Source organism: Nicotiana tomentosiformis, chromosome 1, assembly GCF_000390325.3.
Source record: "Nicotiana tomentosiformis chromosome 1, ASM39032v3, whole genome shotgun sequence".
In the NCBI taxonomy this organism is placed as follows: Eukaryota; Viridiplantae; Streptophyta; class Magnoliopsida; order Solanales; family Solanaceae; genus Nicotiana; species Nicotiana tomentosiformis.
In genome coordinates, this window is record NC_090812.1 from 76,341,601 (window position 1) to 76,351,441 (window position 9,841).

The following is a 9,841-nucleotide window of genomic DNA, read 5'->3' on the forward strand; positions in this document are numbered from 1 at the left end:
TTTAGTTTTGGTCGGAAACATACTTGTGGATCAGTTATGGCTTGCAGAGATAGAGATAGAGGATGAATCGAGTAAGGAAATTCCTGAATACGGGTTATATGGCACTTTATAGAAATACAGAAATCATGTAATAATTAAATCGTTATTTTGAAGAACGTAATACGCACGGAGTATGAATTTAATTGGTGGTGTTAAGGCAGGGTTACTTCTTTGGGGGTTGTTGTGCTAATGGGGCTTGTGTCTTTCGGCCCGTTTGGACGATGCAATTTGGATTTGAGCAACGTGGGTGACTCCCGAGAAAAATCTAATAGGTTTGAGAATTTTATATAGCAATTGAGAATGCTTCCGGACTTGTACATGGATAAAATCTGAGATTTTGCATTTGAAGGTGTCGGGAATTGCAATAATTTTGTATAACTATGGATTCTACATTTTAGTATAAGAAAGGAGAGAGGAACAATTTCAAATTCGCATAAGGTATTTTTAGAGTGAGTGTTACAGTTGTGGTATTTATGGAGGTACTTAAGGAGAATACAATGGCTTATGGGCCTTAGGACAGTGTGATTTTATGTTAGGATGTCTTGTAGTGAGATTTGGGTAAGGATCATAGTGTTCTGACAAGGAGGAATGACAACTTGAGGATAATACAGAAGAAAACTCGGAGAAAATAGGACAAATGGGTAACATGCTGGATCAATATGGTAATGGTATGCTCGATTCTGTTGGTAATTATGATGTGGTGAGGCTCTAGGAATGTTTTAGTGGAAATATTCTTGGGTTGGTGACTTGCGTGACTTAGTCGAGTCAGAGGAATTTAGTCTGATATCTTGGTTGTGTGCAAATGGATTTCAAAGTGTTTATGATGGTTTATACCATGGTTTGAGCCGGATATGTCCTACCGGCGTGAGGAACATGTTGTGTATTGTGATTTTCTCCTGTTTGGGAGCAAGAGGAAGGTTTCTAACTAACCGGGTAGGTAAATTACTGGTGACACAAAGTTGATAATGAAATTATTGTGCTTGTCACATGATGACCTCATAGATGTGGTGTGATGTGCGGGATTAAGATTTGCAGGTACAAGGTGGCAGTTTATTCTTGAAAGGAAGATCACGAATTTTGGACAGAATGGTCAATTTCAGATAATTAGATGAATGTTATAGCTGCTCAGTAATCCCTGAGAATGGTGCACATTTCAGAATGGCGCAATGTGTTTTGACTTACGGATGTTCATTGGTATTGCGGTACTCACCTGGTTGATAGACTGCTGATATTCAAATTATTGTTACGTGGCACAGATGAATTTTGAAAGTATTCCTAGTGGGAGGATCGCACATGAAAGATGTGTTAGTCATTCGAGTGCTGGAGTTGGGATCAGTTACGGTGATTCATGTGTCCTATGAAATTGGAGACTAGGAGTTCTCAGAAGCATATTATTTCAGGGTTGCGACCTGTTTGAGGTGAGTATTTTATTTAAACTCAGTGGAGGCACTAGTTGCGTTAATTATTTGTGATAGCTACGCGCTATGAGTGCACATATATGTGAGGTTGAGCCCATGTGCGGGTATCAGGGCAATTATTCCTACTCCGAAAAATGCTTAGGCTATGATATGCCTAGAGTTGACTGTTAAGATTAAAGTTATAATATTTCTCGTATTCGTACCTTTGTTGAGAACTATCTGGGCTATACTTGAGGTTACAAAGAAGATGATTCCCTAAATAAATGGGGTAGTTACTAATTCTACGTAAAATTGCCGATTTGAAGTGTGATAACAGATTTGCACATGCTTTCTCTATGGCGTGCTATTTATACCAGTCCAGGAGTATGAGAATCTTATTTCATTATCATATACAAGTGTGCTTGTTTAATTTCTCTTGCATGATATGCTGGGACTGGAGGCCTGTGACCATGTCGGGCGATTCATATTATTGGCACGTGAGTTGTTCGTGCTGTGTGTGGAAATTTTATTTCTATGATAATTTATCAGATTCATTATTTCATTCCTCTACAATTGTGCATATGCACCTACAGTTATCCTCTTCACGAAATTTGAGGAGTTGGTTGTAACATTACGGTTGTAGTGGTGCTTGTTGAACTTCCAACATGGTTCTATTCCTTGAGACATCTCCCCTATTTGGGTACACAGATTGTGCAGTTGTGGCTTGAGTTATATTGATGTGGCGTGTCTATAAGATAGTTGTGTTTAATAATATAAGGTCATTGGACCTAGAATGGGTACTATCAGGTTTGATTACGGTATATTCGGGAGGATAATATTGAAAGTCGGCTTAGAAAGTAATTATGGTTCTGGTTGGGGCGAGAGAGCTCCATGACTTGTTTCTCTAATAAGGGGTCATGAGATTTATGCATGTTTCTTTTATTATCATCAGTGTACGAAGGTTTTTGGAACGAGGTTTGGATTGATATGAGGTTTTGTACTAGTACTTGGTTGGTTTTGAGTAGTCACTGTGATCAGAAATGGTGTTACGAGTATGCGAGTTGTGTAGTATGTTATGCGATTATATTTGGGATTATGGTTATGGCTGGATACAACTTGTTCAGGCTTATACAGTATGTAGATGTGAGATTCGGGTCTTGAAAAGAATTCTGGATGTTAGAAATTTGGCTCCAAGGTTTTTGGGCTAATGTTAAATTAATGATTTTTAGTTATGTTGTATGGTCAGGCCTATATAGAGTAGGGTGACGTGAGATCACCCCCGGGTGCGTGCGTGGTAAGGTGGAATAGAGATTTCAAGGTTAAGAACAACTCTTGGCACGTCCGAGGACGAACGTATATTTAAGTGGGGGAGATTGTAACGACCCGCCCGACCGTTTTGAGCATTTACGCTTCTTTCAACTATTAAAAGTCTTGAATAACTTCCTACGAGGTATTATGACTTGTGTGAATTGTCGGTCTTGGTTTTAAGGTATTTCAGAGTTAGCTTGGAAGAATGAATTTTCATGTTGGAAGCTTAAGTTGAAATAGTTGACCGGATATTGACCTATGTGTAAACGATCTCGGAATTTAATTCTGATGATTCCAATAGCTCCGTATGGTGATTTTGGACTTAGGAGCATGTCCGAAAAATTATTTGGAGGTCCGTAGTGGAATTAGGCTTAAAATGGCGAAAGTTAAATTTTTGGGAAGTTTGACCGGAGGGGGGGGGGTGACTTTTTGATATCGGGGTCGAATTCTGATTCTGAAAATTTTAATAGGTCCGTTATGTCATTTATGAAAAATTTGAGATCAATCGGACATGATTTGATAGGTTTCGGCGTTGTTTGTGGAAACTTGAAATTTCAAAGTTCATTAGGCTTGAATTGGGGTATGATTTGTGTTTTTAGTATTGTTGGATGTGATTTGAAGACTCGACTAAGTTCGTATGATGTTTTATGACTTGTTGGTATATTTGGTTGAGATCCCGAGGGGCTCGGGCGTGTTTCAGATGGTATTCGTATTATTTTTCTTCATTTTTTGCACTGCTGGTACCTGCTGATTTCTTGTGTTTCAAACCTTCTGCGCGATCGCGAAGATTGGGACGCGATCACATAAGCTTATTTTGGGCAGGGGTATTTTTGTTCTACGCGGTCGTAGAGGAAGGAACGCGATCGCGTAAGTGTATTAAGTCGTGCTTTGCAAATGCGTGGATGAGGTCGTGTTCGCGTAGAAGGATTTGAGCAGTAGATGAAGGGAGGCAATTGCTCTACGCGATCGCATGGGGCTTAACGCGTTCGCGTATGTTTGAGAGGCAGTGATCCGCGATCGCGTGAGTGATTCCGCGTTTGTGTAGGGTAAAATGTGTGGGCAGTCTGCTTTGTGCTTTGCGATAGTGAGGCCATTTCCGCAATCGCGATTAAGAAAATCTGGGCAGTGGAGAACTGTTCTTCACGATCGCGTGGGAATGTTCGCGATCGCGTAGAGCAAATGACTGGGCAGAGAGTTTAAGTTCAGAAAATGGGACTTCGTCCCATTTTCCATTTTTGACGGATTGGAGCTCGGGAAGAGGCGATTTTCGGGAGATTTTCAGAGGAAATAACGGGGTAAGTGTTCTTAACTCAATATTGGTTAAATTACTCGAATCCATGGTTGTTTTAACATTTAATTGGTGAATTAAGTTGGAAAAATTGTGAAAACCCTTTTGGTTTAATTTGGAGATTTGAGGGTCGAGTTGATGTCGGATTTGAGTAAAATTTATATGGTTAGACTTGTGGTTGAATGGACGTTCATTTTTTTTTTTTAACTTTTGTCGGGTTCTGAGACGTGGGTCCCACAGATGATTGTTTAGCTAAATTTCAAAATTTTATGGAAAATTAGTATTTTCTTATAGAATTAATTCCAATAAATTTTATTGACTGAATCGAATTATTTGTGGCTAGATTCAATACGTTTGGAGACCAATTCACGAGGAAAAGACATTGCAGAATAAAGAATTTCACGGTTAGAGGTAAGTAACAATTATAAATCTGGTCCTGAGGGTACGAAACCCCAGATTCTTGTGTCATGTGATTATTTTGGAGGTGACGCACATGCTAGGTGACAGGCGTGTGGGTATGCACCAAGGGGATTGTGACTTGGTCCATCCCGTGAAAACTATAAAGTTGAATAACGTGTTGATTGCTATATGGTCCTTTCCAACCTCGATATCATGACTTCCCTCAATCTGAATTTTCTGGATTTAAGCGTCATTTTAATCCTATATGGTTTGATGATTTTAATTGGTTGGAGTATAGTGTAAGTACCGATGCTGCATATTGTTTACCTTGTTATTTATTTAAGGGCGAAAATATTCATCAAGGCGGTGGTGATGTTTTTTCGAGTAAAGGGTTTAGGAATTGGAACAGAAAAGAATGTTTTAAGAAACATGTTGGTTTGCCAAATAGTATTCACAATAAAGCAAATAGAAATTATGATGATCTAATGCAGCAACAACAGTCTATTATTGCTGAATTTGACAAACAGTATGATCAAATTAAGCGTGAGTATTGGCTTCGCTTAAATGCTTCAGTTGATGTGGTAAGGATTCTCTTGAATCAACGATTTGCATTTCGCAGTCATGACGAAAGTGAATCGTCATTGAATGAGGGTGATTTTATTGAAATTCTTTCATGGTATGCTGATAAATGTGATAAGATTAAACCTTCTGTGTTGAAATGTGCTCCAAAAAACAATAAGATGACTTCTTCAGATATTCAAAAAGAAATTGTGATAGCATGTAAGATAGAAACTATTAAGGCTATAATAGAGGATCTAAATGGTGACTACTTTTCTTTATTAGTTGATGAGTCTATAGACGTGTCACGCAAAGAGCAAATGGCTATTATTTTACGGTATGTCGATAAAAAAGGAAGTGTGATGGAGAGGTTTATTGGCATTATTCATGTTCGAGATACTAGTGTTTTATCTCTAAAGAAAGTAATTGTCGATCTACTTGTTCATCATTCTTTAAGTTTATCTTTTATACGTGGACAATGTTATGATGGGGAAAGCAATATGCAAGGTGATATTAAGGTCTTAAGAAGTTGATTAAACAAGAAAGTAGATCGGCTCATTCTATTCATTGTTTTGCACATCAACTTCAACTATCTCTTGTTGCGGTTTCTAAGAAGCGTGTTCATGTAGGTGAACTTGTATTATTGGTTTCAAATATTTTGAATGTGTTGGGAGCTTCTTTTAAACATGTGGATGAATTTCGAGATTCTCAAAATGAAAAACTCCAAGAGGCATTAGATATGGGTGAACTAAACACAGGTAGAGGCTTGAATCAAGAACTTGGTCTTGTTAGAGACGGTGATACTCATTGGGGATCTCACTACAAGTCATTTGGAAACTTTATTCGTATGTTTGGCTCTATAGTTGATGTTCTTGCTACTCTTGATTAAGATGCATGTACTTTAGATGATAGAGCTAAGGCATCGGGGTATCTTGAAGCTTGTCAAACATATAAGGTTGCTTTCTTGTTGCATTTAATGACAGATATTTTGGGAATCACTAATGAGTTGTGTAACGACCCGACCGGTCGTTTTGAGTATTACAGCCCCATTTTTCCATTTACTGCTCAATTTATGCTTTACAGTCATTTTAAGACTTACCAGGTTAGTTGGTTCGGGTCCGAAGAGAATTCAGAGTGAAATGCGACACTTAGTCTCATAATTGAAAATTTTAAGTTAAAAAAATTGACCGGATGTGGACTTATGTGTAAACGACCTCAGAATAGAGTTTTGATAATTCCAATAGCTCCGTATGGTGATTTTGGACTTAGGAGCGTGTTCAGAAATTTTTTTGGAAGCCCGTAGCTAAATTAGGCTTGAAATGGCTAAAATAGAAATTTAAGTTTGGCAGTTTAACCGGGGAGTTGACTTTTTGATATCGGAGTCGGAATCCGATTCTGAAAATTGGAATAGCTTCATTATGTCAATTATGACTTGTGTGCAAAATTTGAGGTCAATCAGACTTGATTCGATAGGTTTCGGTATCGAATGTAGAAGTTGGAATTTCTAAGTTTCATTAAGCTCGAATTGGGGCATGATTCGTGGTTTTATCATTGTTTGATGTGATTTGAGGCTTCGACTAAGTTCGTATGATGTTTTAGGACTTGTTGGTATATTTGGTTGAGGTCCCGAGGGGCTCGGGTGAGTTTTCGGGTGGTTTCAGACCATTTCTAGGCCATTTTAAATTGTTGGTTTTTGTCCACATAGGTGTGAATCGCGAACATCAGGTCGCGTTCGCGAAGAGTAAACAGCAGTTTGGGGCCTTGTGAATCGCGATCACGGAAGCTATTTCGTGATTGCGTAGAACAAACCTCTGCTGCGCTGACCCGACTTTGGAAGCTTATATCTTGCAATCTATAAGGAATTTGGAGATGATTCAAAAATGAAAGTTGTAGCCCATTGTGTCTAGTATTCAGAAAAGTAAACCATTTATCATTTGGATTTATGTACAAAAAGTTATAGTGGATACACTATAGGCTGTCTGGGAAGAGTTTGGAAATCTCTGTTGCACAGGGCTGACTTTGGAAGCTTATATCTCGCAATCTATAAGGAATTGGGAGATGAGCAACAAATGAAAGTTATAGACCTTGGTGTCTAGTTTTCCGAAAGTTAAACCAATTGCAATTTGGAGTTTTGGAAAAAAACGTTATGACCATTGAACTAGAGGCTATCTGGAAGAGCTGGGCACTTGTTCTTCGCGATTGCGAAGCATTGTCCGCGATTGCGAAAGGAAATATTTGGGCTGAGAAAAGTTGTGCTTCGCGATCGCGAAGAGTAAATACCTGGGCAGTAGCTATATTTTAAGGTTTCAGCCATTTTTAACATATTTGGAGCTATGTAGCTCGGATTCAAGTGATTTTTGAGGCAATTTTCACCATATGGATTGTGGTAAGTGTTCTATATCCGAAAGTGATTATACTTCATGATTCTATAATTATATTTATCATTTATTTCGGATTTAAATGGAAGAAATTAAGATTTTTGCAAAATCTTCAAAAAACGAAAATGTAAGATTTAGAGGTCGAGTTGTTATCGGAATTTGATAAAATTGGTATGGTAGAACTCGTATCAAAATGGGTGTTCGGATTTTGTAACTTTTGTATGGTTCCGAGACGTGGGCCCCACGAGCGATTTTTGAGCTAAATTTTGGATTTTTATGGAAAATTAGCATTTTGTTATGAAATTAATTTCAATAAATTTTATTGACTGGATCGAATTATTTGTGGCTAGACTTGAGGCGTTTGGAGGCCAATTAACGAGGCAAAGGCTTAGCGGAATAAGAATTTCACGGTTTGAGGTAAGTGACAGTTTTAAATCTGGTACTGAGGGTATGAAACCCCGGATTTTGTGTCATGTGATTATTTTGGAGCTGACGCACATGCTAGGTGACGGGCGTGTGGGCGTGCACCGAGGGGATTGTGACTTGGTCCGTCCCATGAAACTGTAAATTTGAATAACTTGTTGTTTGCTATATGCTCTCTATGTGTTAAAGAAATTTGACTGTAAATCATGCCTATGCTAAGTGATAGTACTGTTGGGAACCGTAGAGGTCGCGTACTCGTTGAATTATTTGCTAATTGATGTCTTGTACTCAGTCATGATTTTACTTGCTTATCATACCTCAGTCTTTCTTGACTTTTGTTGATACACTATGTTATTTTTTTTTGGGCTGATCTTTGTGATTTCCGAGAGCCTGAGAGACTAGAGAGGTTGATGACTGAGTGAGGCCGAGGGCCTGTCGGTGAGGTATGGATATTATAGCACATGAGTTGTTCGTGCATCACGTGAGTTGTCCGTGCGGGATATTATAGCATGTGAGTTGTCCATGCAGCACGTGAGTTGCCCGTGCGTATTATAACTCTTGGGCTGTAGGAGCCCCTCTGGAGTCTGTACACCCCCAGTGAGCGCGAGTACCTATTGAGTGTGAGTGCTGAGGGCTAAGAGCCGAGTGATTGAGCTGTTGTGATAAATTGAGTGACTGTTGCCCTGAGAGGCTGTACTTGCTTTTCATTTGTTGTTGCACTTAGTTGCTATTTGTCATTGTTGTGAAATTCTCTGAAAGATTTTATATCCGAATTACATGAACTTGAACTATATAAAATTGATTTGACTTAAACTGCTGGATTTGAAAGCATGTCTATTCTTTGCTGGAATTACTGAAAGTGAACTATAACTGTGTAGCTCATCACTATCTTAGTTCTTTATTTATTATTGTTACTTATTGAGTTGGTTGTACTCATACTACACCATGCACTTCATGTGCAGATATGTTGGGAGTGTTTATATATGTACTTGTGAGTTTTTCTTCTGCTATATTTAGATATTATGCTTTCAAACTTAAAAGATATGGTGATTTACTGAGATTGTCGGTTTGCCTAGTATTGAGATAGGCGCCATTACGACGGGTGAGATTTCGGGTCGTGACAAGCTAAATGTATCCTTAAAAAAAAATAGAGCAAGATATTGCAAATGCCATGCTACTTGTTCAAGTAGCAAAGAAAAGATTGCAAACTTTGAGGAGGGATGATGAATGAAATTTGTTTGTTGATAAAGTATCTATATTTTGTATCAAGCATGATATTTTGGTGCCTAATTTTGATGATCTATATGTTAACTCTGGAAGATCACGACGAAAACCTGCTGATTATACTGTCTTTCATCATTATCGTGTTGATGTGTTTTGTAAAGTTTTTGATTGGCAACTTCAAGAACTTAATGATCGTTTTGACGAAGTGACGACTGATTTGCTTCATGGAGTTGCTTGTTTGAATCCAATTGACTCATTTTCAAGTTTTGATATCAGAAAAATAATGAAGATGCCTAAATTGTATCCTGATGACTTTGATGAATTTTGGATGAGTGCTCTTGAGAATCAACTTGCGAGTTACATTATTGATGTTCGTGATTTTTATGAAAGGTTCTCCAATCTAAATGGGCTTTCTGATATTTCAAAATGATTAGTTAAGACAAAGAAGTATTCGGTTTATCCTCTTGTATTCCTCTTAGTGAAACTTGCGCTGCTTCTACCTGTTGCCACTGCAACCGTTGAAAGAGATTTCTCAGCAATGAAGTTTATCAAGAATAACTTGCGGAATCGAATGGATAATGAATTTTAAGGCGGTTGCATAGTGCCTTATGTAGAAAGAGAAGTATTTAGTATTGTTTCTAATGAGTCTATTATAAAACATTTCAAGAGATGAAGCCTCATTGAGTACAATTGTAATAAGTAGAATCTCTTTTCGATGCTTCTTTATATTAGTTTGGATTTATCCAATTGTTCGTACTATTAACCGTATTTTTATAATTTAGCTCGATATCACGTTGTTTGATTTAAACTTTTCGGTGCACCGGCTT

General features: G+C 38.0%; 1 protein-coding gene across 1 annotated transcript; it reads left to right on the plus strand.

The window, feature by feature from the left end:
• The first annotated feature begins 4,916 nt into the window (after positions 1-4,916).
• LOC104116519 (uncharacterized) lies at positions 4,917-9,444 on the plus strand. Its single transcript, XM_070196719.1, has 4 exons — positions 4,917-5,496; positions 5,619-5,834; positions 5,973-6,091; positions 9,061-9,444. The coding sequence occupies exons 1-4, from the start codon at positions 4,917-4,919 to the stop codon at positions 9,442-9,444; spliced, it is 1,299 nt and encodes a 432-aa protein (XP_070052820.1).
• The last annotated feature ends 397 nt before the right edge of the window (positions 9,445-9,841 follow it).